Source organism: Phaethon aethereus (genome assembly GCF_964289735.1).
Source record: "Phaethon aethereus genome assembly, chromosome: 19".
In the NCBI taxonomy this organism is placed as follows: Eukaryota; Metazoa; Chordata; class Aves; order Phaethontiformes; family Phaethontidae; genus Phaethon; species Phaethon aethereus.
The window spans coordinates 11,777,841-11,804,360 of record NC_138595.1 but is presented as its reverse complement, the minus strand read 5'-3'; the positions used below and the strand labels follow the sequence as shown (position 1 = coordinate 11,804,360).

Below are 26,520 nucleotides of genomic sequence, written 5' to 3'. Positions count from 1 at the left end.
TTTTCCACGTGGAACCCCCTGCGGGAAACGTTTTCTGCCTTCCCCCTCTCTCGTCAGACCGTACCCATACCCGTGCCTTGCCGGCACGGGCCAAATTGCACAGCTTTTCCCCGACACTTTGCAAACTTCGGGGAACGCTCCCAGCCCTTCCCCACGGGCAGCTTGTGAAGCGCTCGGCTCTGGCCCGGCCAAATCACAAAGGGCTTGGATCCCGTTCCCCGGCGCGAGTGCCAGGGGCGGGGAGATCTTGCCTCGCATCTATTCTTTCTAGGTACAAAACACGCTTTCAAAAGTCAGAGCCATTTCACTGGCAAGAGATGGAAGCTGCTAGAGACGGCCAGCTGCCCCAGTTACGATTCCCAGCAAGGCCACTTTCCCAGTCCCGCTCTCTTCATGTTTTGCAGATGCATTCATCGAGGGTGCATCGCCCGGACCCCCGGCCAGCCCCAACCGGGGATCTGCATTCCCACGGGCCACATCGCAGCCCTGAGGCCACTGGAACCGCTGCAAAGCCACTCGTCCCCGCATCCATCCGCTCCCGTGTTGCTCCTCTCGAGTCGAGAGCTCGTGTTTAACGGCCGTGTGTGTTTTCGCTCAAGCATTACATCATTCGGCAACACCAGCCGGGCGGACGGACGGGCCAGCCCGGCCGCTCTGCCCCTGCCGATGGTCACCCCTTTGCCGCATCATGGGGTGCTCCGTGCCCCCAGCCCTCAGCCTTTTGCAAGGATGCAGGTGAACAGAAAATCAGCATCCGTGCAAAGGCCAGCCAAGGGTCCGGTGGCTCCTGCATGTCTCCCCTCCACCTCCTTGACATGTCCCAGCTCCGGGTGTGGAGGGCAAATTGCTTCGTAATTTCCACCTCGCGGATTTTCTCTGGCCATAGCCATCAGCGTTTTCCCTGAAATAAAGTGGGAGCTGAGATAATCCAGACAGCCGGGCTCCGGAGGGACTGCCCTGAGCATGGATTTAGCTCACGCTTCTTTAAGTGGGCGTCCAGGTTTGGGACTTCACACCTCTCGCAGGCGGAGAGGAACTGGGTGGATTTGCTGATAATTTGCTGCCAATTTCCGCAGCCGTGGAAGGAGTGCGGGGAATGGGGCGGGGAGGGGGAGCTGCTCACAGGGAGCCCCGCGGGAAGGGGGTGCAGACAGGACATCTCCTTGCACGTGTTTTCACTCCCTTGGCCGTGGATTGGGGTCATGGGGAGTCGGGTACCAGGATGAGAAGCGTCTCGGCTCCTCGCAAAGAGGTGAAGCCCCGGTGTCGGACCCGCAACGATGGCACGCAGCGCCCGGGCACGGCGAGCGCTGCGGGCTGTGGGGAGAGCTCACTCTTCATCCCCCCCGTTTAACTCGCTGCCTGCCCCGGCTGCTCCCCGACATTTGTCCAGAGACACCCCATGGGAAGGGAGACGAGGGGGCCGGCGGTGCCCGGGTTTGCACCAGCATCTGGCTTTGCACTCAGAGCTGGGGGGTCAGAGCCCGGCTGGCCCCGAATGAACTGGGGCTGGAGAGAGGGGAGCAGCGCGGCTCTGCTGCAAGAACCTCCCCCCGCGTCCCGGCAGCGGGCTCTGGCGGTGGCTGGGGGCCGCGGTGCCCATCACTAGCCACGGCCAGCCCGGGCTGGGCGCTGCGCGTCCCCGGGGCCGCGCTCCCGGCTGCCCGCGGCGCTTTTGCCCGCAAACTGCGCGGTTTCGGGCACCCCGCGCGCGCCACCTAGCGGCCGGCGGCGGCCCGGCCCCCCCCCGCCCCCCCCCGCCCCCCCTCCGCCGCTGGGAGCGGCTCCGCGCCCCGCCTGCACCCCCGGGCCCCCCTTCACCCAGCCGGTCCCACCTGCCTCCCACCTCGCCCCCCCCATCTGCCCGGTGCCACCGGGGACGAGACCTCCCCGAGACCCGGGGCACGGACCCCCCTCCCCCCCGGTGGCAGCCGGGGCACGGACCCCTCGCCGGTGGCGGCCGGGGACGCGGTGGCCCATCGGGGTGGGCGCAGCCCTCCTCGCGCAGGCTTCCCGGGCAGCTCCCCCCCTCCCAGGTTTTTTGGCCGAGGCGCGCCCGGACTGGAGGGAGCAGCGAGGGAGAGGAATTGGAAAAATAATAAAAAAAAAAAAAAAAGGGGGAAAAGGGAAAAAAAACCCAAAAACCAACAAAAACCCACCCGCCAGCCCAATCGGCTGGAGAGGCTCGTGTGTGTTTGCCCTTTCCTCATGACGTAGTGTCCTGTGCCTCTCTCCCCCCTTCTCCCTCTCCTTTTCCCCTCCCTCCTTCCACCCCCCCTCCCCTTCCCCTCGCATCCTTGGAAGCAACAATTAAGCAGCTCTGGGATAAAACACACAGCCCGCGGGAGCACGGGGGCATTGCTTCAAGAGATGGCAAGGCAGGCAGCTGCACCCCTCCTTCCCGGAGTCCTCCTCCTCTTCTCCATCCTCCCGGCTTCCCAGCAAGGAGGTAAGGAAAGAAAAGGCTCCTTCCCCTTCACCCTGGCCAGCGCTTTTCCCCGACTCCGCAGGGACCCTCCACGGGCACCGGGGCTCGGCCGCTGACACCCCCCCCCGGCAGCCCCCCGGGCAGCCCCACGTCTGCCCCGTCTAAGTGTCCCTGAACAGGGACAGGCGAGCCCCCCCTGCCCTGCCTTGGGGACATCCCCCGGGGGTGGGGGGGCAGCCCCCCTGTGTGCCACCTCCCCGGAGGGCGCTTTGCCCCCCAGCCCGGTGGGTGGCATGTGCCATGCCCGGGAGGGGTGCGGGATGTCACCGAGGGGTGACAACAGGCAGTCCGGGAATGGCACCGCTGTGTGAAGCACTTGTCACGGGGAGGCCGCGAGGCGCTGCGTCCTGGCGAGGCGCTCGGGGACAGGAGAGGCTTGGGGACACGCAGGCGGGGCGCAGGGCAAGGCAGCTGGGGGCGGCCGCCAAGCTCCCATGGGGGCTGCCATTGTGAGGGACCGGGGAGCTGGCACCCGTCACCCCCCGGAGCGATGGCGACATGAGCTGGAGGGGCAGTGGGGGCGTGCATGCGTGCGTCCCGCAGTCGATGTGTGCGAGCTGCTGCGCAGTGTGTGGCCGTCTCACAGCCTGCCGGGCTGGTGCGGCTGCAGAGCAGCCCGACCCACCCGAATCACAGGCTCCGAGTGCCTGCGGTGGCCCCCGCGCCAGTTGTGTCACCGGCGTCAGGTCCATCCACCACGGCACGGGTCACAGCTTGCTGGCTGCTCCCTGGCCGTGCAGGGGCTGCGTGACACCCCCCGCACACAGACACACACGTGCAGCAAACCCGCTGCCGGGGCAGGGAGGCGAAAGCCAGCGCAGCGGCGTGGCCCCACGGTGCCGGAGCCGGCCAGCGCAGCAGGTGCCTGCCCGTGGGACCACTCGCCTCTCGTGGTGGGGCCATGAGCACGCGGAGAGGGGGAGAGCAGCTCCGAGCACAGATTTATAGCCCCCTGCAATGGACAAACTGGGCAGCTGTCTGCGAGGTGGGGACGGCAGGGTCGGGGTGGGACAACCATCTCCGGAGAGCCGGGCAGGGCTCGCCCCGTGCCGTACCGTGCAGCGCGTGTAATGGGCAGAGCCAGCGTCAGCAATGGCGTCGGTGCCAGAGCCGTCGCATGGGGCTTCCCGGCAACAGAGGAGCGAGGACCGAGGCGGGGAGAGGGCAGGATCCCGTGGGCAGGGCAGGTAGCCGCAGGCTGGGCCACCCCTTGCCCAGGGCAGAGTCTTCGGGGCTGCTCTCCACAGCCTGCAGCATCATCTGCCAGTGCCCCACGGCTCCCTGCTCTGCCCCGGCGCGGTGGGCTCCGGCAGCGTGACCCCGGCGTGGTGCCAAGCCAGGCAGCTGCCCGTCAAGCTGAGCCGCCGTCGGCACCTGATCCTGGGTAGCTACAGCTCAGGGTCAAGGTGCCATCCCTGACGGGATGCAGCTCAGTCCTGGGCACTCTCCATCCCTGGCAGTGATGCTCCGTGCTGGCCCACTGAACCACGGTGGCTTTGCTCCCCAGCTCTCAAGCAGTGGCCAGCTGGGACAGTCTCGGGAGGGCTTTGGGAAGCAGCTCACAGAGGAGGTGGCCCTGGCTCTGGAGACAGTCCCAGTGCTGATGGGGACACTGGGGAACACTTCCCCACGGAGGAGTGACCAGTGTCTCTGCAGCCATCGGGGACTGAGCTGGGACAGGGGCACGGCCAGTGGCACAGCGTGGGGGGATGCCAGGGTGCTGTGGGGTGCACCCACTGGAGAGGGCTCAGGAGGAGCATCCATTTGGCACAGCTCCAAACCAGCCTGGCTGAAAGGGACCCTTGAGAGATCCCAGGGTAGACGGAGAAAAGGGAGAGCCCCCCGGCACACACAGACTGTCCCCATCAGAGCCGTGCCCCTGCCGAGGGCAGCAGCTGGCAGTACGTGGGAAGCTGCCAGCAGTGGGTCAGGATCAGCCCCTGCTGCTTTCCTCCCTCAGGGAACCAGAGTTGTACCGTGGGGACATGCACGGCCGGGTCCAGGCTGCTGCATGAGGAAGCTGCCGTATGTTTCCCTAGAAGGTGCCAACTGCAGCATGTCCCAGTGTTTGGAGGGGGGCAACTGTCCCTCAGTGCTTCCACCCATCCCTCACAGCTTCCCGTGCCGGAGCAGAGGGGGTCCCCTGGGAACGACACCCCCGGAGCGGGGACAAAAGGGACCCTGGGGCTTCCCAGCCCTGCAGGCTCTGGGACCACGGGGGGCAGCTCGGGTGGGTGCAGAGAGGTTGGCACCGTGAAGACCCACCTACGTGCTGGCATCCCGGCTTGGGCACCATGGAGACCCTCCGAGGACACCCAGAGTCCGCAGGGTCAGTAGTGCCAGCTGTGGGGCTGGGATGGCATCTCCCCTTCCCAGCCGGGCACCTCTCTGAGGCACCGGCCTGCTGGGACTGCTGCCTCCGCAAACAACTTGCAGGGTGCAGCTTGTCCGCCAGCGCCCAGGGATGAAAGCTGAAGCCTCGGGGGGCTGGAGAAGAGCCAGTCTCTCGACAGTAGCCCCCCCTGCTCCCCCCGGCGCTGCTACCAGCGAGCTCGGGCTGGGATGCAACATGGCTTCAAAGTTGCTTGGAGACTGCATGTTTCCAAAACCGATTCTCCCAAGAAAAAGAAAACAGCGGTGTGAGGGAAGAGGGGAAATATCTGCCGCAGTTCCGTGCTGAGCCTTCCCATGGGCGCAGGGAGGGCGGCTGGGTCCACTGGTGGGTCTGCGGTTTGGCCACCTGGTGAGGGTGTGAGCTTGTGTCCCGTGGTGGATCCTGGTCTCGGCCTCAAAAGAAGGGGAAAATCAGCTGTTGAATAGAGAAAGCATCTGTCTTCTGGCTTGTAAAGAAAGCTGCAAGCAGTGATGCAGGTAGACGTGGTGCAGATGATATGAAGAGTGGTCAATGCGAAATAGGTGATAGAAAGGCCTGGATATTGCAAGTAGTGACCTGTGGTACAGAGCTATGGAGGAAAAAGTCCAGGTTCTACAAATAAGGCTCCACCCCAGAGCCTGAGCATCTCCGGGGGTTAACCCCTACCACAGCTGGGGCGGCACATGTGGGTGCAAATTCTCCCACCCCTGGCTTGAGCAGGCAGCCCCGGGGTGGGTGCTGGGGGCCAGCCCCGTGCTCTGCAGGCTTATAGCCAGCCCCGGGGACAAGCTGGGAGCCTGGAGAAACCCGCCTTCCCCGAGCCGCGGTGGGCTCGGGCCGGGGGCAGAGGCAGCGCAGAGCTCCTTCCATGCTGGGGGGCTGGTGACTCAGTTTCCCCTTCCCCGCTGCGCCACGGGAGCGCGGGATGGAGAGGCCAAGAGGGGGTTCGCCATGCTCGGGGGCAGACCCCGAGCTGGGCTGCTGCCACCGAGACTGGGGAAGGACGGAGACCGGCCGGAGAGTGACTGCAGAGCCCGGTGCAGCCCGGAGAGCCCATAGTGTCGCCGGTGCTGAGCGCGTGGGCTGCTGTCAACACCCGAGCCACGGTGGTGCAGCCAGCGGGTGGGACTGGTGATGCTGGAGCGGATTTGGCTGCTCGAGGCTGGTCCTCTGATGGAAAGCGGAGTGGGTCAGAGACCCCCATGCCCCCTGGCAGTGCCCACACTGGGAACCGTCTCCCCGCTGGGACAAGCCTGGCTTCAAGACAAACACAGAGCTGGCTGCGTTTGGCATCAGAGCTGGCCAGGGAGAGCAGCAAGGAGGGAGCAGCCTCCTGCAATGCTCCTGAGCAAAAGCCTTGGCTCCCTAAAGCCAGACGGCACCCCCACCCCGGCCATGTCGCTGCCCCTCGGCCATCCAGGCTCCTGCCAAGGCTTGCTGACCCCTCTGCTTCCTGATCTGGGCATGGAGATGGTTGATGAACCGGCACATCCTCCGTAATCCTCCGAAAGGTGCAGATTGGCCATGAGGCACGGGGATGGGCACAGTGCCTTGGCCCTGGGATGGTGCCTAGGGGTGCCCAGGGATGGGGCACCGACGGTGGCACCGACGGTGGCACCGCAGTGGGAAGCCCCTGCCAGGTTCTGCAGCGCCGAGGAGGGTGACAACGATGAAGGGCTGAATATGGCAGCCGCGGCTGTGGGCAGGTGTCACCTGGACTTTTCTAGGGTCCCCACACACCCCAGGAAGGCTGTGAGCCATCCTGCCTTGCCCCAGCTTCCCCGGGGGTCTCTGCCAGGCAGCGCTTGCACAGGGGGGCAGAAGGGTGGGGGAGCTCAGCCCCGGGTTGCCCGACATCACCTCAGCACCAGGGACCTTGCCTGGCAGTGGGGGGGGCTGAGGCTGGGGTCACCAGGGGGGCTGAGCAGAGCAGGGACCCTCCTGCTTGCTGGGGGATGGCTGCTGGCCCCGGGCATGGGGGTCCTCAGCTGGATCCTGGCCATCCCGCCAGCTCTCGCTCCCAGGGGTGGTGGGGCGTCCCCTCCCAGCAGGGCTGGTGGGGGAGGACAGGCGATGTGTGGACGCTGGGAGTTTGTTTGGAAACAGGCAAGAAGTTGGGATTTGTTTTTCCAAGCTGGGGGGGGTGGGGGTGGGCGGGGGAATGTGCCGGGAAAAGGAGCCGCTCCGTAAAGCCCTGGCCGGCCGCCGCGCCGGGCTGTGCCGTGCTGGAGGGGTGAGCCGGCCGGCCGGAGCCGTGACTGAGCGTGTGTCCCCGCCACTGCAAGGGACGTCAACTGCTCCCGGGCCAGATCCGGGCCCCCGCAGGGCTCTGGGAGGTGGTTTTGGGGGGCACAGAGCTGAGCCCCGCTCTCTGGCATCACTGGGGCATGCGGGGGCTGTGTGACAGGTCCTGGCACGGGTCCTCCGCCTGTGTGTGCACCCGATGGGTGTGGGTGCGTGTCCCGCCGGTGCGCGTGTCCCGACGTCTCCTGCGCACGCACAGCCTGGCACCCCTCTTGCACGCGTGTGCGCCCTGACACACGTGTGGGTGCATCCCGGCGCCCGGTCTCTCCGTGCGGCTGGGCTGGGGGTCCATCCCGGGTGCCCTGGGTGGCGGGGGACATATGTCAGAAGGGCCCAGGGGACACCCTCGTCCCTGCCATGTTGCAGCAGGCAGCTGTTGGGGCAAAGCGGGGGGCCATGGGGCACAGCGAGGGGGCACCCCCAGAGTTTGCACCACATCTGAGGTGGAGAAGGGGTGTGCAGCTCAATGTGCCCCCAGCGTGGCGTGCCAGCTCTGCCACCTGCCTGGCACCTGCCTGCGCTGGCTACCGTGCCCAGCCCCTGGGCACCGCGCAGCCTGTGGTGGTGTTGCCAGGGCTGTGCCACTGCGTTCACCCAGCTCCTGGGGGTGCCGGGGACCCCCCACCCGGGCCAGGGTGCTGGGGAGGCTGCTGCAGCGTTGGAGCAGGACAGCAGGTCCTCAGCTCCCAGCCATGCCACCGCAGGGTCCCCAGTGCTCGTCCACCCTGGCTCCATCCCCTCTGCCCAGAGCAGGCAGGAGAGCTGGGTGCAGCTTGCCACAGGGGTGCTGGCCACGGCAGCCCTGTGCTTGCCTCCAGCAACCCCCAAATCCTCTTGCCAGCCTCACTGCTGCCTCCTGCGAATCCTACTGCAAACCCCACGGCAACCCCCGCCCAGTGCCAAAAACACGCTCCAGCCAAAAGCGGAGCATCCCTCTGCATTGCATCCTCCTTGTGCCGCCAACCCACCTGCAAACCTCCGTCCACGGCCCTGATGGGGCGGGGGGGCCCGCCCAGGGGATGGCTGCCTGGTGGTCTGCAGGAGACAGACCTTTGCCAGGGTCCAAACCAGCCAAAAAACGCTGCCGTGGTGCCTGAGCACGACCTCGGAGGGTGAGCCTGGAACGTGGTACCTGGGCTTCGCAGAGATGGGCAGGGGACGCAGGTGGTTTCGATGGGTCTCAGCACCGTACCCCCAGTCCAACACCCCGGTCCTGCTGGCCTGAGCTGGCTCCTCCCGCCGGCAGCTCAGCAGGCAGGGCAAGGCAGGGCAGGCAGCGTGGGCACGGGGCAGCCACAGCCAAGCATGCTCAGGCTTGGCTGGGACCAGTGTGGGCTGTGGGGATGAACTGGGACTCACCCCGCCATGCATGACCATGCCTGGACCTGTCCCCCCAGAGCCACATGAAGCTGGAGGTGATGGAGACGGCGCTGGCTGCGTTACGGGAGAGGTTTTGGGAAGCAGAGCTGGACACCAGCCGGACCCGCTCCGTGCTGGCCCCGTGTCCCTCCCTGCCATGCAGGATCGAGCCCTGCTGACGCCTCCACCAAGATCCCTCCCCGGCTCCTGGCTGGGGCACCTCCAAGCCCCGTCACCACTGTCACACTGGGGAAACTGAGGTGTGCAAGGAAAGGCGGGGGCCTGCCGTTGACCCTTGCCCCAGGGGTCTGCATCCCACCCCCTCCGCAGGGAGCAGCTCCCCGTCCCAGGAGGTGCCCCCCGCCCCGACCCGCCGGATACACTTGGTTCCCTGGGGGGATTTTCATACGGGTCTGTTCTCTTGCAGGGGTCCCTGGTGCTATCCCGGGAGGGGGAGTCCCCGGAGGAGTCTTTTTCCCAGGTAAGGGGCTCCAGGCAGCGGCTGGGGGGTCCATCACCCTGCTTGCAGGGATGGGGCAGGTGCCTGGGGGTCCCTGGGTACCGCTGAGCCAGCACAGAGGGCTGGGGACCTGCCAGCTGGGACCAGGGGACATGGGGACAGCCTGTCTGACCGCCCAGCCCTGGGTGGCTGCCCCAGTGCCAGCTCCACGGCATGGGGACAGGGCTGGGTGGCAGTGCCACGCTTACGCTGGGGGTCACTAGCCCAGGGCTGGCACCTACACCCTGCACAGCCCTGGCCATGGGAGGTGCTCAGAGGTCACAGCCTGTCCCCACTGTTTCAGCCAAAAGCTTGGGGACATCCCAGGGGGGATGCCCCATCCCCTTGCACCCTTGTGACCCTCTCTCCTCCCCATGGACCCGTGGGAGCCTGGCATGGGTGGGTGGGTGGGTGATGGGTGCTCACAGGGGTGGGTGCTGAGACTGTGCCATTGCTCGCAGGTGCTGGGGTTGGAGGTTTGGGAGCAGGTGAGTGCTGCGACCCCTTTGCCCAGGGTGTGCCGGACCGGGAGGGGGGCAGCACACCCGGCAGGGGGTCTGCCACGGGGCTGGCCCCATGCCGCACGGTGTCCCCGCCTCGGGGGATGCTCGGAGGAAGGCTGGCGCTGACCCCTCTCCACTCACTCTCCTCTAGGACTCGGGGCTGGAGCAAAACCTCTCAAACCAGGTAGGAAGCCTTCCCTTGGCTCTCACACCGCCTCCGGCTGTGCCAGCGGCACAGGGTATTTTCTGACCCCTGTTGTCCTCGTGTTTCTCCTACGTGGCCGAGGGGACCCCCCGCCCCAAGCACCCCCCCAGCCGAGGCACGCAGCAGCCGGCGCTTTCCGCCCTGCCCCGCCACGCTAACCCGCCAAGCCCCCGTAGCCGCAGCGGAGCCTTCCTCCCTCGTCCCCCGCTTCGGCGCGCTGCCCCCTCCCCTCCAGCCCCCACAGACCGCCCTTTGCGGGGCTTGCTGCCTCCAAACCTGCGGCAAACTCCTCGGGAGGAGGCGAAGCCGGGTAACGCTCGCCCAGCCCTGCCGGAGCCCGCGGGGAGCCGGCAGCACCTCCGCCCGCCCGCGCCCGCGGCTGAGCAGCTTTCGCTGGGGCTCCTGCAGCCCACGCTGGGGTTTGTCTGGCCTAGAAATGAGGGGATGAGAGGGGCCGTCACCGGCAGAGAGGTGAGGCGCTGGCAGGAGGGTGCACAGCCCGAGGGCTCCGAGCCTGGGGCATGGTGGGGAGGTGTGGGGCACGGCTGGGAGGGTGCTGGGACAGCAGGGACCGGCCATGCAGGGGGCAAATTTGATGCCTAGAAAGATGCCATCGAGATCCCGGGGAGAGACGCTCTTTCGGGTGGAGACCCCGGCCTCTCCTCTCCCTGCCCGCCCCGGGGGTGCCCGCTGAGCCCTGGGGCAGGGGCGTGTTGCACCCCGCGGCCCCCCGAGCCGGCCCGTCTGCGCGGCGGGAGCGCCAGCCCGAGGCGGGGGCCGGCAACCTCCGTTTACTCAGATTTCAGCTCGTGGAAAGAAAAACAAGGCCCTTTATTTCGGCGTAATTAAAACCAAACGCGGCGCAGCCGCGAAGCCCCAGCCGGAGCGGTGTCCGCGCCCTGAGCCAAAGGCAGTGGAATTTGCGCCTGGAGGGAGCGAGGCCTGATCAGCCCCAGATGTTGGAAGGCAGTGCTGGCCGGAGCCGGAGGGACTCATTCCTCAGCCATAAACATTTCGGCTCCGTCCCCTCACAGCTCAGTGGGGTGGGGGGCGGGCGAGGCAGAAAGGGACAGGATGGGGGACCGGGATGCTGGCGAGTGCGTCCGTCACCCGTCCCCGGGCCCGTCCCCGGGCCGCGCTCCCGTCCCGCTGGGCTGGTGCAAGCAGGACGCTCCTGCTCCTCTGGCCCCGGCCGCGCCCCCCGCCTCACCCCGCTTCTCTTCCCAGGGGTCGGAGGCCTCGGGGGACTCGGCCCACTTGGCCTGCAGCCAGGTGAGCGCAGAGCGCCGGCCGGCCCCACACCAGACTGTCCCCAGGGCGACGGTCCCCGGGCGCCCACCCCAGGGACAGCACGTGGCTTGTCCCCATCGGGGGCTCTCCGAAGCCTGCCTGGTGGGTCCCATCGGGGCTGGGCACCCTTCCCAGACCTGAGGGACCGGCAGCCACCAACGGGCAGCCCTACGGCCCCCCGAGATCATGGCGTCAACCATGGCTGGGTGACTCCCAGCAGTGATAGGCGCGGCAGGACACGGGGTCCCCATGGGGTCTGCAGCAGGGGGACAGTGCCCGCATGTGACCCAGCCGGCCTGCCCGGGGCCGCGGGGACCCCGGCGTGCGCAGCAGCCGGTGACGCCGCAGGGTGCCCCGGGTGGTGTGGGCATAGCTGGTGATGGGTGGGATGTGGATGGGAGCAGGTATTTCGGGGGGTGCAGGTTGAAACCAGTGCAGGACAGGTCGGCGCCTGCTAACCACCGCCTTGCCCAGCCTAACGCCAGCCCCCGGCACCCCCGCGCAGCTCCCCACAGCTCACCACCCCCTGCGCCCGCCGCAGCCGGCGCGGAGGGCGGGACGCCTTCTCGTCGGCTGCTTTTTGGGGATGCTCACGCTTGTTGCTCTCCCCGCAGGTGCTGCAGGTCTCTTCCCTGGAGGCGTCTACCCCGGGGGCGTCTTCCCAGGTGCTGCCTCGGCCGCCGCGCTCAAGGCTGCTGCGAAAGCTGGTGGGTGCTGAGGGTGTCGACGCGGTGCCAGGCCAGGCAGCCGTGCTGGGCGAGGCAGTGCCAGGGCTCGGGCAGCCCCGGGGACTCCCGCTGTCCCCTGGGTGCCTGGGTTAGGAGAGCTTTCCCCACGGAGCTGGGGGGCTGCAAGCGGGAGGCCCTGCTCCCGCGGGGACCCACGCCGATGTGGAGGGACCCTGGCACATCTGGGTGTCCCGAGGAAGCGGCGTTGGCCAAGCCCCCAGCAGCAGAGGTCCCTGTGCCCAGGTCTGGGGTACCCATCCCCAGTGTGGCCTCGGGGTGTCCCCTTCACCCCCCAAGAGCTGCCCTGAGCTCGTCCCTTCCTTTGTCACCGCTCTGGCCACCTGTAGCCAGTGGCATCTCACACTGGTACACCCCTCTTCCCAACGCCCCCGGGTGCTGGCATTGGTGGTATGGGTAGAATTGGTGGTCCTAGTGGCCTCGGGGTTTCCACAGGTAGGAAATACCCCTCCTGCCCAGCGTAGCCGCGCCCAGGGGCAGCCGTGTCCCCGTGCCTGCCAGGGTGGGCAGGAGCCGGTGCGCCGGGGCTCAGGGGGTCTCTGCTGCCTGCAGGTGCGGTGGTACCGGGCGGGGTGCAGCCCGGGGTTGGTGCAGCAGGGAAACCCCCCAAAGTACCAGGTAGGTGCACGGCCCCAAAGCGAGGGGCCGGGGCGGGGAACGGCTCTGGCCGGGTGCTCATCCTTGCCTTTCTCTCGCCTGGCAGGTGCTGGGATTCCTGGAGCTTTCCCGGGCGGCGTACTCCCTGGCGCAGGTGAGCTGGGGGTCCCCACCCACAGCTCTCCGACCTCCGAGCGGGTCCCCACCCTGCCAGCAGCACCCCGGTTTGAGTCGATAGCCTTGTGGCCAGCTGCATCCTGGGTGATGCAACACCTCCCCTGCCTGCCCTGCCTGCGCAGGCAGAGCGCCCTGCCCTGCAGAAGGCTGCGTGCAGCCCCATGCTGCCTGCCTGCCTAACTCCCTGCCTGCCCCATCACTGCTGCCTGCAGTTTCCAAGCCCTCTTGCTGGGGCTGTAGCGACATTTCCACTGTGCCAAAGGCGGGGGGACCCAGCGTCTCCGGGGGTCTCGTGCCAAGCTCCGCGGGAGCAGGCGGCATCAGCGCCGGGAGAGGAGCTGGCACGGACCACGCCAGAGCCGGCTTGCCCAGCCAAAGGCGGCGTGGGAAGGAGGGGGAGGAGATGGCGGGGGGAGAGGAATTCCTCACTGCAAAGTAATTTGAGGGAGGAAAACTTGTGAAAACAAGACATTTCGACATTGTCAGAAGGAGAAGTGTATTGCTGGTCAGGAATGTCTTTTCCATGTCTGCAAACGCGTGAGTTATAATGAAAGACATTTGTAAAAGGGAAAAGAAAAACAGCCAAAAAAAACCAAACCCCGACCCAGATGACTGCAAGGCCGAAGTGCTGCCTGTCGCCCTTGGAGGGTCGGGGCTCAGCGGGACCCCTGCTCCTGCTCCCCGACTTGCGCGGAGCCACTGGACATCACCCGGGCAGAGAGCAATGCCCGGGCTAGGCTGTACCACGGCCTGGGCTGGTGCTTTGCTGTCACGAGTGGGACCCGCTCATGGGTGCCATGTACCCTGCAGGCACCCTGAGCTCCTGCATGGGCAGCCCAGCCCCCCGCAAAGCACAGGCAGCCCCAGGGGTGTGGGGAGACTGGCACAGGGGGGTCCCAGCAAGCTCCCAGGGGATGAGGGTACCCTGTCCCAGGGTGCAAGGGTTAGCGCTGAGCCAGAGATGGGTGACAGGGATTTGGGAGCCGGGTGCAGGGGTCTCGGGTACCAGCAATGCCATGATGCCCCGTGGTGCTCACCCAGCCCCTCTGGTCTCTGCTGCAGGTGTCCGCTTCCCTGGCGTAGGGGTGCTGCCTGGAGTACCCACTGGTGCTGGAGTCAAGCCGAAAGGTCCAGGTAGGTCCCCTCGATCCTCAGGGACACTGGGTGGAGGGCGCGTCTGGGGCTGGCTCCAGCTCTGCCCTCATCCCCATCCTGCTGGGGCTGGCTCCAGCCCATCCTTGGGGGCTACAGCCCCATGAGCTGTGGGCAAATGAAGTCGACCTCTGACTGAGCCCACGCAGCCCACACAGACTAGTTTGGACCCCGAGGACCAGCCCTGAGGCTCACACTGGTGTCTTTCTGTTTCTGCTTAGGAGCAGGAGCCTTCGCAGGAGTCCCCGGTGAGTGTCCTGTCTCTCTCGCCCATCCTTCTCTTCCTTCCTAAGCCTGTTCATCACAGCTGTGGCCTCCCTATGCCAGAAGATGCCTCAGGGCTTCCCAAGCCATCCGCTCTCCTCTCCTGGGGTGCCCCGGGGCGCTCCCCTCTCACAAGGACTGGTGGCAGCCTGGGCGCGGGCTCCAGGTGAGAGTCTGCTGTTGGCTTTGCAGGACTGGGAGGTTTTGGAGGTCAGCAGCCCGGTGTCCCTCTGGGGTATCCCATCAAAGCTCCTAAGCTCCCAGGTAAGCTGCCTCAGCCAACGGGGCTAGGGGTGAAGGACCCCCAGCAGTGCCAGGAGAAGGACCCGCCGTTCCCCAGGGCTGAGCCGCAGAGCCCCCGGGTCCCCTGGACCTGGCAGTGCCGGTGCTGGCCCTGGGACAGCAGGACAGAGCAAGGGGCACTGGGCGGGCGAGCCCGGCAGAGTCCTGCCTATGGCAGCCCCTGGGCAGCTGCCTGGCTGCTGCTGCTGGTCTTGCCCCCAGCCCGCGAGGACGATGCTGTGCCTCTCTCCGGCTGCTGTAAGGTAGGAAAGAGCACATTCTGGGGACGTGCTTTGGGCCAGGACACCCCAGGCTGTCCCTGACAGCTCCTTCTGGCACGAGGCACAGCCCTTGCAGGGACTATCTGCTTTCGGTGGTGCCCGGGGTTGTGCTGGGCACCACTGGGCATTCACCTGGGCCAAATGTCCTGGCTCAAGGAGCTCTAGCCAAGGCCACCATTAGCAGGCAGGCAGTGGGGATGGAGCTCCAGGCAGGTCTCCCTCCCCACTGCCCACCCAGAGGAGGCTCAGCCCCAGCCCAGGAAAGCCTGGGGGTGCTCAGCACCCCATTCCCAGGCTCGGCTGCTCCGGGCACCTCCATCTCCCAGCCCTGTGCCGGGTGCCAGCTCTGCCCATCCCCGGCCAGCCATGCCCACGCAGCGGCAGCGGCAGGATGGGCAGTGCCAGGCAGCCAATACCGGGTGCTGTGCCCTCCAAGGGCCACGCTGCCAGTTAGTGGTCCCAAGAGCATCCTCGAGGAAGAGGGCTGCCAGATCTGAGCAGGGACCCGCATCCCTGGGGTGCTGGGGAGTGAGTAGACCCACCGGCATTTTCCCACTTGCCGAAACACGTTGCTGCGGGCAGGAAAGCCTTGGCAGGGGGACCCCACCCGCGGGGAGCAGGTCCCACCGGCATGGGCGGCAGCCCCGGCAGCTCTGCTGCCTTCCCCCCGCCGGGGCCCATCGCCGCAAACGGCGGCAGAAATACTTGGCCCGCTCCGGCTTCCTGCCGCGGAGGCAGACTTACGCTCGTTAGGGTGACTTGGCCCCGCCGCCATCGGATACCGTCTGGCCTCCCGGCCGCAGCCCGGCCCCAGACCGCCTTTCATGGGGTGCCCGGTGCGGAGAGCAAACTGCCGGCACATGGCACAGCCGTGCCTGGCTCCGTCCGGTGGCGGCCCCACCAGTGGCCCATGGCCCGGATGGGACACCGCTGCCAGCTGACCCACTTTTTGGAGAGTCTCCGTTAAATAAACCAGGGGAGGACACGCATCCCCTTGGCCAGGGAGCCCCGTCGGTGCATCACACCTCTCGTGGGGACCAGCAGGACAGTGGTGGTGTCCCTAGTTGTGGTTTCAGCTTCTGGGTGCTGCCTGGCACCCCAGTCCTTCCCGGGGCACTGGGAGATGCCAGTTTGTCATTCCTGGGGTCTTGTGGCTGGCAGTGCGGGGACACACTGGGCTGGCTGTCGTGGCCCTCGCTTTGATGCTGCGGACGGACCCAGGGCCTGCTACACATCTCCGCATCCCCTGCGCTCTGTCCCGGCTGCAGTAGGTCCAGGTCAAGAGGAGATCAGGAGACAGCAAGGAAAATAACATTTTCAATGGAAAGTCTCCTTTTTGGATGTTTTGCTCCATATGCCCTAGCCAGCTTCTACTCTGTGCTGTCCCTGCTCAGCAGGCGGCCCCGGGGCCACCCCGCTCGCTGGGGGCTCAGCCTGAAGCTGTGGCTGAAATCAGGGTCCCACCCGATGCCGTAGGGATGGGGACTGCTCCCAGAGCCCAGCCCCGCTAGGCTGGCATCGGTCCGTGCGAAGGCCTTTCCACACCAGCCAATGTGCCCGTTGGCCCTGAGCAGTGCTGTTGGCATCCCCGCGCCGGTGCAGGATGGATGCGCGCAGCCCCGGGGCAGGGGCTGCTCTCACATCCGGCTGGGGGTGGTGGGGAGCTGGGCTTGGACCCGACAAAACCCTCAGAGACCCAAGGTCTCTTGACCCTTGGAGTCACCTCCACCTGTGTCACCCAGTGCTGGACCCCTCCACAGCTTTGGGGTGAGCGAGGTGCTGATGAGGCGCCCTGGGATGGGCAAGGGGTGTCCCCATGGTGGGGGACACCCGGCACGGCTCATGGGCACCGCAGCCTGGAAAGCCTCCACCTTCCAGCAGCGCCGCGCTGGTGTGGACACGGGGGGACAGCCTGGCAGGGTGGAGGGAAATCTGGTCCCCACATGCTGGCTGGTGGGAGGGGACGGCGTCCCATGCTCGAGGAGACGCTTTGCCATGAGCCATCCCCTCCTGGCTGCGGGCAGCCCGTCCTTGCCCTGCCCACACCCCCCTCCGGCGGGAGGCCTTGGCGTGTGACACCCTCCACCCTCCACGTGTGACACCGTGCCGCTCCAAGTGTCCCCATCGGGGATGTGGCAGCCCATCACCCCTCCTCAGGCCACCTCTCACGATGGGAGCTCGGTGCTGGCGGCTCCCAAGCACACAGTCCCCGCCGAGTCACGGGCATCCCCGCACCATCCCGAGCGGTGGCATCCTGCCCTTTCGCAAAGAGACGTTTCCCTGCCCGCAGTGTTCCCGCTCGTAATCCCCCCCGACCCTTCGCACCGACCTCCTGACGAGGTCACGTTTCAGTGGAGGCTCCCAAGCCCTGATTCCAATTAAAACCTTTCATTTGGAGCCGGCCGTGGCACAGCCAGCTGCGTACAGCTCTCGCCGCGGGGCTCCCGGGGGACCCTCTGCCGAAGCGGGGTCACGGGAGGCTCCTGCAAAACCGGCTTCAGGCGCCACAGCCCTCGGCACGGGGCTGAGAGCGGGTGGCTCTTTTTGGAGCCGCTGCTTCCAAGGTGACGGAGAAGAGCATCTCCCAGCCCAGCGCCGTCATGGGGGGTTGTATCCTGGAGGATTTACTGTCCGGATGGAAGGAGCCCCGAGGGCTGGTGCTGCACAGCCGGCTGGCAGAGAGGGGCTACACCGCGGGGCAGAGGGGGCACGGCCACCGGCAGCCGGGTGCTAACCCGCCACCTTCTCTCCTCTCCAGGTGGCTATGGATTGCCCTACAGCACTGGTAAGCTGCCCTACGGTGAGTGCTCGTAGCCCTTGCTCCGCGGTCGTAGCTCCTCGCGGCTCTGCCGGCTGCCGCCGTGGCCTCGTGGCCACCGACCCCCGAGGCGCTGTGAGGAGCATCTGGCTCCCAGGGCGAGGTGGTCCCTCAGGGGACGTGCGCCTTGCCCTGCCGTGATGCCCGTGGGCCCGGCTGGGAGCAACCCGGCTCTCCTGGCATCCTGCGCCACGGGGCGGGAGCTGTTAATCCGCAGGCACGCCGCGGCACCGGCAGCGGTCGGCTGGCTGGCTGGCTCTGCTCGGACACATCCTGAGCCGCGGCCAGCTCTGGGCCCGGGTGTTTGAACTGGCATCTCAGCTCGGGGGGAGCTGGCTCCGACATCCCCCCCACATCCTCGACGCCGGCGGGGGGACATCCTCTGGGCCGAGGGAGCTGCTCCGTCTGTCTCGCCCCCCTCCCTCGGGCCAGTGCCTGACCTGGCTGTGCCTTTCTGTTTGTGGTTGCAGGCTTCGGGCCCGGCGGGATCGGAGCCGGCATCGGGGCAGGAGGGAAGGCAGGGTACCCCACCGGGACAGGTACGCTCCCTTCCCAGGCAGCCCCAGTGTGGGGCACTGGCACAGGCACGGCGGGAGGACCGGGCACCCCGATCACTTTGCCGGTCCTCGGGTGGGGTGTTGGGCGCTGCTGGGCTATCTGGTGGCCCCAGGGTGGCCGTGGCCCCCCAGGGACAACCTGGAGGGGTGCGTCACCTCCCACAGGAGAGGGGGGCAGACGCTGATGGGGGGGCCGGTCCCCAGGGTCCCTGTGGGATTGGGGGAGCTGAGGTGGGAAGGGTCTTGGGACCTCAACGGCTGCCCATGTCCTTCCCCAGGAGTCGGAGCACAGGCAGCAGCAGCAAAAGCAGCAGCGAAATACGGTGAGTCGCCCTCCACGGGCACATCCATCCCCATCTCCCCAGCGGGGCTCCCTCCCTCCCTCCCTCCCAGGCTGGGGGAATGCTGGTCGTGTCCCTGCATCGCCAAGCTGACGGTCCCCTTCTCCCCTGTGGCAGGAGCCGGTGTCCTGCCCGGAGTTGGCGGCATCCCGGGAGTCGGCGGAGTGGTCCCTGGCGTCGGCGTTGTCCCAGGAGTGGGAGGTGAGACGATGGCAGGGCTGGGCCCTGGGCTCGGGGAGGGTGTCCTCCCCTGTCCCACACCCCCGACTCTCTCCCGCTACCCCGGCAGTTGGAGGGCCGGCAGCGGCGGCGGCAGCGGCGAAGGCAGCGGCGAAGGCAGGAGCTTTCGGTGAGTTCCCTCTGTCTCCGACAGATCCTCGGCTGCCCGTGGGGCTGGGCTCAGTCTCGGGGCACGGAAGAGCCGTGCACTGGTACCGGGGCTGCCCGGCTTCACCACCTGCCCCACCACCCCCTGCCCCATCTCCTGGGGTGCTCTCCCAGGCCCAGACCCCTGCCCCGGCTCCAGCGGCTGCTTGCCGGCGCTCGGGGCGAGGTGAAGCCACTCAGCTGAGCCAGCGGCTTTCGTGGGTGGAAGGCAGCAAGGTGCGAACCCTCCCCGGGGCTGCAGAGGGGCTTAACCCCCCTGGGGGCAGCTTCCAGCGTGGGCGTAGCAAAGCCTGGTTTGCAAAGCGCAGCTTTTCCAGCGGTGGCGGCAGCCCGACACGGGGCAGTGCGTCCCCGTCACCATGGTTTCTCCATAAGAGGTGTGGGTTTGCTGTGCCGGGCTCCGGCGGGGTGTCGGGGAAGATGGTGTCTGTAACGAGCCATCATTCATTAGTGGAGGGGTGCGCTTGGTGATGCAGATCTTGTGTTCATTGCTCCCCTCGTTGGCTGTTTTGTGGATGAAAAGCGAGTAGCAAACCACCACTCACTGGAGCATCCAGAGGAAACGCGTCAGCCCGGGGAGCAGCTGGGATTCACAACCATGGCCTTGGAGGACCTTGGGGGTCCCCAAGCTCCTGGGTGGCTGGGTGGGCTCCAGCCCCCTGGGTCGGGTGTAGGGAGCTGGGAATCCCAATCCTGGGTGCATCCCAGGTCCCCTGAGCAGCTGGTTTGGGAGATGTGGAGAGCTCACCTCAAAGCCCGGTGTCCCAGAACCTCCCGTGACACTGGGGAGACTATGTCCCCACCAGTGGCACGGGGTGTTTTGGGGGGGAGTCTGACTGCTCTGCTTCCCTCCAGGTCCAGGGGTGGTGCCTGGGGTTGGTGTCCCAGGCCTTGTCCCCGGTGTTGGAGGTGTCCCCGGCTTGGTGCCCGGTGTCGGAGCTGTCCCCGGGGTGGCAGGTGACTATTCCCAGGACCCCTGTCCCCACTGCCCGGCTCTGTGGGGGGCTGGTGGCTGAGGGTCCCTATCTCCCTTGTCCCCAGGAGTCGGGACGCCGGCAGCAGCGGCAGCAGCAAAGGCAGCTAAGTACGGTACGTGCTGCGCGGCACAAGGAGCTCCCCAGCAGCTCCCCGGGGACCCCTGCTGACCCTCTCCACCCGTGGCACTCAGGGTGCCCCCAGGCAGGCGGGTCCCCGCTGGGGATCACTCCTGATGGCTTGTCACCAGGACGCATCTGGGGACTGGAAGGGCCCAGCCCAGCTCCCAGCTGCTGCATCGGGGCTCGGCTTCATCCCCAGGGCAGGACCTTCTCCCTCGCCAGGGTTTCCGCAGGCTGCATCATGGAGGCGAACAAATGAGACCGAAGTTGTGTTTTTGTATCTTGTCTGAATTCTGGGGTTTTGTGCCAAATCCGTTTTTCCAACAGCAGACCTGACCCAGAGTCTGGTGCCTGCGGGCTCAGCTTCGCTGCCCGGGTGGGCAGAGGTCGCTGGCAGAGGGACCCCTGCCCAGGGTCACTGCCTTCCGAATACCGGGTGGGATGCCACAAGTGCATCCGACTTGGTCTAGCAAGACCCAGGTGCCCAGCAGGCATGACCACCCCAAGGGAGCTCCGGCGGGGAGGAGCCCAGGGGGTCACGGCCAAGCAGCAGGGAAGCTGGGAGCAGAGGCGGCCCCAGGGCTCCTTGCAGGGCTGGGGGAACCATGTGCTGCTCCAAAAGCCAGAGGTTACACAGCCAGGTCCCAGGACCTTCTCCTGCATCATCACTGCAGAGCCCTGGGAATCCCCTGGGACCAGCCGTGCTCGACGGCAGCTTTCCTCTGGGGGCTAACCCAGTGCTGGCCGTTTCTTCCTTTTCTCTCCCGCATCATGTAAAAAAAAATGCCACCACGTGCCCAGGGAAGGATGGAATTTGGTGATAAACTTAACGGTGATGAGCTAAGGGGTGTGTGCTCTGTGCCGGGGTGCCAGGCCCCTGCGGAGCAGGGGGGCGTGAGGACAACCCCTCTGGCACTCCATCCTTCCAGAAGTGACCTGGCGCTTGTCCCTGTGGCACTAACGAGTGTCAGCGGGTCAAGGCTGCCACTGCCCTGGGCAGCTTCCCAGTCTGACCAGTGCCCAGGGCATCCAGCCCTTCCAGGCTGCAAGGCCTGATGTCCCCATGATGAGGACCATCTGGAGCCCCCCATGATGATGAGGATCATCATGCTCCCCTGTGCTGGTGACTTCCCAACCTCTCTTTTATGACAGCAGATTTACCATTCTCTCTGGGGCCTCTTGGGAGACACGGGACCTCCCTTGCACCTCTCCTGGGATGAGGCGGTGGGGTGCTCTCCTCCCTGTGGCACAATGACAAGAGCCGACTTGTGATGAGATCCCACCTTTCAACTGTTGCTGCAATGAGATCTAACTTCTTCTCTCTCATACCTACAGGAGCTGGTGTCGGCGTTCCTGGCGTTCCTGGCGTTCCTGGCGTTCCTGGTGTTCCTGGTGTTCCTGGCGTTCCTGGTGTTCCTGGCGTCCCCGGTGTCCCCGGTGTCCCCGGCGTGCCTGGCGTGGCTGGGGTTCCCGGCGTGGTGCCTGGTGTCGGAGGTGAGTGGATGGGCTGGCACGAGCTGATGGGGTGATGCTGGCCTCAGTGGCCCCCTGACTCTCTCCCTTCTGTCCCCGCAGTGGGTGGCCCAGAAGCCGCAGCGGCCGCAGCAAAGGCTGCAGCAAAAGCTGCGGCATACGGTAAGTCACTGTCATCCTCTCCCGGGGAGGGGGGAGGGATGCTTGGGAATGGGCAGGGTCGGGGGCACCCCTGGTGCTGTGGATGGCGAGGAGGTCAGCCGGACCCCTGCCTACGGAGCCTGCCTGCTCGGCCACATCCCTGAACCTGTCTGCAGGAGCAGGTCGCGTGCCCGGTGTCGGCGTGCCCGGTGTCGGCGTGCCTGGTGTCGGCGTGCCCGGAGTTGGTGTGCCTGGAGTTGGCGTGCCTGGAGTTGCCGTGCCCGGTGTCGGCGTGCCTGGTCTGGTGCCCGGGGTTGGAGGCATACCAGGTGAGATGATATCTAAGGGATACTCAGGATGTCCCCAGCGGTGCCAGACGACGGGTGCCGGTGTGGCCACCACGGCCCCTTGCTGCCCCTCACGCTCCCCCTCTCCCTCAGGAGTCGGAGGTGTAGCGGCCGCCGCTGCTGCCAAAGCAGCCGCCAAAGCAGCCAAGTACGGTAAGCCGGGATCCCTCCGGGGTTATCCCACATCTCCTGTCTCCTGCTGCCCACCCCGCATCTGCTCCCTTCATCGGGGCTGAGGCCCGACACTGCACAGGGTCCCTGTGGGTCGGGGCGAGGGATGAGCTCTCTGCAGGGCTGTACATAGGGTGAGGTCTTGGCTGTGTCAGGAGGTGCTGTCCAGAGAGCTGGTCTGCATGGAGAGTCTTAGATTCACCATCCATTCACCTTCTCATACGTTAGTCCATCCACCCTCCCTTCTACCCACCCATCCACACCGCTGGCCAGCTAGCCACCTACCTCAGTATCCATCTGTCCACTCATCTGTCCATCCATCCGTACCTCCATCCCACCATCCATCCCTCCATCCCTCCATCCCTCCATCCCTCCATCCACCCTGCCATCCATCCAACCACTCCACATCCATCCACATATCCATCCATCCATCCATCCATCCATCCATCTCACCATACATCTACCGCGCCATTCCCCTATCCACTCTACATCCATTCATCTATCCACTCACCCATCTATCCGCACACCCCAGCCTGCCATGCCTTTTGAGCCGGGTCCTTCCACCTCCCCTCTTCCTGAGCTGAAGCCCCAATCCTTCCCTCTCTCCCTGCAGGAGCAGGTGGCCTGGCTCCTGGCGTGGGTGGCTTGGCTCCCGGTGTAGGTGGCCTTGCTCCTGGTGTAGGTGGCCTGGTCCCTGGCATTGGAGGTGTCCCAGGTGAGGAGGAGGAAAGCGGGTGGTGGTAGCAGCCTGGCTGGTGCGGGGGCAGGTCTGGGTCAGGACAGGCATGAGGAGGACCTCAGTCATCTCCATCAACTCATGGCCATCCCTTGGGGGATGAAGACAAGGCAGGAGGGATGGGCTCTGCCCAACATTGCTGGAGAGGACCCCCCTGGGGACACTGACCCCCCTCTTTCTGTCTCCGCTCAGGGGTTGGAGCTCCGGCCGCAGCAGCAAAAGCAGCAGCGAAGGCAGCCAAATTCGGTGAGTTGGCCGAAGCCCATCGCTCGCGGCTCAGCCCACAGCAGGCAGTCCTGCCCGCCCAGGGGGCATCCGGGATCTCCCCCTGAGCCCTGGCGTTGCAAGACTGGTCCAGGGGGAGCTGGGGGGCTTCGGGGGTGGACACCCCGTGCTGGGCACGTCATCCCACAGGAGTATGGGGATCGCATGGGGATTACCCCCACACTGCCTCACCTCTCTCTCCGCAGGTGCTGGGGTCGGAGGAGTGCCAGGCGCCGTGCCCGGTGTTGCCGGAGTGCCAGGAGTGACGCCTGGTGTCGGTGTCGTGCCCGGGTTGGTGCCGGGTGTGGGGGTACCCGGTACCGGCATCCTCCCCGGGGCAGGTACGTGCTTTGTTACACTCCTGTCAGGGACCTGCCTGGGGACAGCTTTTACCTCGGATGCTAAAAGCTACCGAGCCCCGTGGAGGGGTGGCAGGGGGGATGCAGGCGGGATGGGGGATGGTGGCACGTGGGAGGAGCGCAGGGGTGACCGTCCTAACCACGGTACCCTCGTTTGCTTTGCAGGCATCCCCCAAATAGGGGTGCAGCCTGGTGCTAAACCTCCCAAATTCGGTACGTATCTCTGCCACCCTGTCCCAAGTCCACTTCAGACCTTCACCGGGCACCCTCCGCCTGTGGCCATCGGGGTGCTGGCCTGCTGCATGCTCTGTGATGCCCTGGCAGAGGGTGGCCCTGGCGTGGGAGGTGGCGTGCTGTCACTCATGGGTGCAAAGTGCCACCCATGCCTCTTCCCCTGGACCCACTGGGGACATTTTTCTCCTGCTCTGCATTGCCTGCAGCAATGCGTCATGCAGGGGGTGAGCCTTCTCTGGGTCTTCTTGCTCTGGGTGCTGTAAGATGTGTGCCGGGGGCACCCAGGATGGGTGTCAGAGCCACCCCAGAGGGTTGAGCACTGGCCGGGGTGCCCTGAGCTGTGGGTGCCAGGCTGTGGGGGTACACAGGTTAATGGTCTCTCTCTGGCAGGCGTTCCCGGGGTTGGAGTCCCAGGGGTCGGTGGCATCCCAGGTAGGTGCTGGCAGGAGCTGAGCCCGGGCAGCAGGGATGTGTGGGCAGAGGGATGCTTCCCCAGGGCATGGGGGGAGTGGGGCTGCCCGAGGAAGGGTGGGCACACGTGGGGCTGGGTGAGAAGTGGATCAGGTGCTGCCCGTCCCTACTGGCGCTCACCCAGGGTCCCCATCATAGGTGGCCTCGGAGTTGGTGGCCTCGGAGTTGGTGGCCTTGGAGCTGCTGGGCTCGGTGCTGGTGAGTGATGCTGGTCCCTGGCATCGGGGCTCCCCAGGGCTGGGCTGCAGCGAGCGGAGCTGCAGCGGCATGCTGGCAGAATGCCGGAAAGGAAAGGGGATGTATGGGATGCAGGGGATGCAGGGTTGCCATTGTCCCCTCGTGGTCCCACGGTGCAGTCTCGCCCCACACTCTCACCATCTTGTGCCCCATCTTGTGCCTGCCGCCTGCCCCGCTCCCGGGGTGCGATCGGAAAGGAATGCCGTTGCGAGCAGGTACTGATGGCCGTGGCAGCAGCGGTGCCCATGCCATGGGGACAGGGGACGGCCCTGTACCATGTCCCTAACATGCGGAGATGCAGGTCCCCGCCTGCGGACCCTCTGGGCTCATAGCAGGGTCTGGCTGCGGCCCTGGGGGCAGCGAGCCTCGGCGGGGGCTGCACTGACGCCCCTCTCTGACGCAGGGATCTTGTATCCAGGAGCTGTTGGGAAACCTCCCAAGCCAGGTAAGGAACAGGGGCTGCTCCAGCCAGGGGGGCTGGAGGGGTGACCACCATCCCTGTCCCCATCCCCATCCCCAGCCTCACCAGGGCTCTCCCATCCTGCAGGTTTTGGTGCTGGGGGGCTGCAGCCAAGTGAGTGCTGCAGTTTGGGGCTGGGGTGGGAACATGTCCCCTACTGCGTTACGCTTGTCCTCACTTGCTGTGCCCACCCTGCTTTCGTCCCCCGCCAGGCACACCACTGCCTGGGGGAGCACCCCAAAGGCAGGCGGGTGCCCCGGTGGGGACAGGGGCTTTCGCAGCAGCTCCTGTCCCTGCAGTGAGCCAGGGTGCCCAGCCAGGGGGTCCCCAGCCGTGCAGGGTTGGGGTGGCACTGCTGTCACAGGCTGTCACCAGCTGTTGCTTTTTCCTCAGGGGCTGGAGTTCCCGGCTTTGGCGTGTCACCGATATTTCCAGGTACCAGCCCCAGCTCGGTGCCTTGGCACACACCCGGGGCATGTCTTGGTGCCCGGCCGGCTCACGGGGACACGCGCAGCCCTTGGAGCACGGGGACATGGCCACAGCCTGGGGAGGAACCTGGGGCGTTTGGTTGGGGGTGCTGGGCAGAGTGACGTGGGTGCCTGGTGGGTGCTGAGGGCTTCGCTCTCCTTTCAGGTGGGGTCGCCGGCCAGCTGGGATTTGGTGGTGAGTGTCCACCCCCCGAGCGCGCCGTGCCTTTGGGGTGGAGGGGTGCATATCCCCCCTGAACCCAGCGGCTGAGTGTGGTGGGGGTTCCGCTCACCCCGCTCTGCCTCCCAACCCGCAGGGAAGCCCCCCAAGACCTTCGGAGGAGCCCTCGGTGCCCTGGGCTTCAGAGGTGAGCGCTGCCGCCAGGTGACCACCGCCCTGGCGGGGCCAGCTCCTGCACCCCCTGCCCCGCTCCCAGCACCTCCCCAGGGGTAAGGGGGTGCAGAGGGGGCTCACTCTGTGCATCATCCCCCCCAGGTGGCGTGGGCTGCGCACAAGGGAAGTACTGCGGGAGGAAGCGGAAGTAACTGCCCGCCGTCACTGATGACCTCATGAACTTTGGTGCTACTGCATGGTCCAGAATGTAAATCCCAAGCAAAGCTGAGACATCCCCCCGTCCCCAAAAGCCCGGATCCCCACCCCCCCCATGCCGGGGCCATCCCCGGTCCCATGTTCCCAGGAGGGACCCTGCACCTCCGGCAGCGCCCGACCCCCCCAGCCCCTCTGGCCTGGCAGGGAGCGCGGAATAAACTGCGGGGAGCAGCCGTCCCCCTTGGTGCTATCGCTCCCTGCAGGCTCTCGGGGGGTCTTTGGGTGTCACCACCCCCCCAGCCCCAGAGCTGGCCCCGCGGGGCGGGTGGCAGGATGAGGGGCACCCCACATTGGAGGGAGGGAGGGAGGGAAGGGGGTCCCGGCGGCGGGGGGCTGCACAGGGGGAGATGTTCCCGTCGCCCCGGGGCGCCCCCCCGGTCCCTGCGCTCCCCCGGCCCGGGGGGCGACGGGCGGGAGGGGCTCGGTCCCTTCATGTTACTCACTTTGCTATAACTGGGTGGGACGCCCTATACAGAGGGACTCGCTTCCGACAGACTAATAAAGGACAAGTTTTTAAAGGACTCTGGCTCTGTCTGTGACCCTGTTCCCCTCCCTGTGGTGGTGGCGGTGGTGGGTGGCCCAGCTGGGCGGGTGGCGCCGTCCTGTCGCTCGTGCCCGTGGCTCTGCCCAAGGCTGGGGACGTGCTGGGTCCTTGGTCCGGGGACCTCGTGTGCCCCACTGTGCCATCACAGCCCTGGGACACAGGGGGGATGAGGGGACAGCCCTGGGACCCAGGGAGGAGGTTCGTGCCCCGACCCATGTTGGCAGCCTGAGGACCACGGGGATGCCCATGCGCTGCCCCGGGTGACAGCCCTAGGGACGAGGGACG

General features: G+C 66.5%; 1 protein-coding gene across 1 annotated transcript; it reads left to right on the top strand.

The window, feature by feature from the left end:
- Positions 1–1,818: 1,818 nt before the first annotated feature.
- On the top strand, positions 1,819–25,627 carry ELN (elastin; the record flags this gene model as incomplete). The annotated part of the gene is made up of 34 exons (XM_082008660.1): positions 1,819–2,449; positions 8,953–9,006; positions 9,486–9,512; positions 9,679–9,711; positions 10,960–11,004; positions 11,637–11,729; positions 12,243–12,386; positions 12,472–12,519; positions 13,605–13,676; positions 13,916–13,942; positions 14,151–14,222; positions 17,280–17,321; positions 17,810–17,878; positions 18,175–18,219; positions 18,355–18,438; positions 18,527–18,586; positions 19,480–19,581; positions 19,666–19,713; positions 21,057–21,215; positions 21,297–21,356; positions 21,518–21,664; positions 21,791–21,835; positions 22,467–22,568; positions 22,782–22,835; positions 23,060–23,194; positions 23,378–23,425; positions 23,837–23,878; positions 24,056–24,115; positions 24,558–24,599; positions 24,702–24,728; positions 25,008–25,049; positions 25,248–25,277; positions 25,399–25,449; positions 25,578–25,627. The coding sequence occupies exons 1-34, from the start codon at positions 2,371–2,373 to the stop codon at positions 25,625–25,627; spliced, it is 2,238 nt and encodes a 745-aa protein (XP_081864786.1). The 5' UTR covers positions 1,819–2,370.
- Positions 25,628–26,520: the final 893 nt, after the last annotated feature.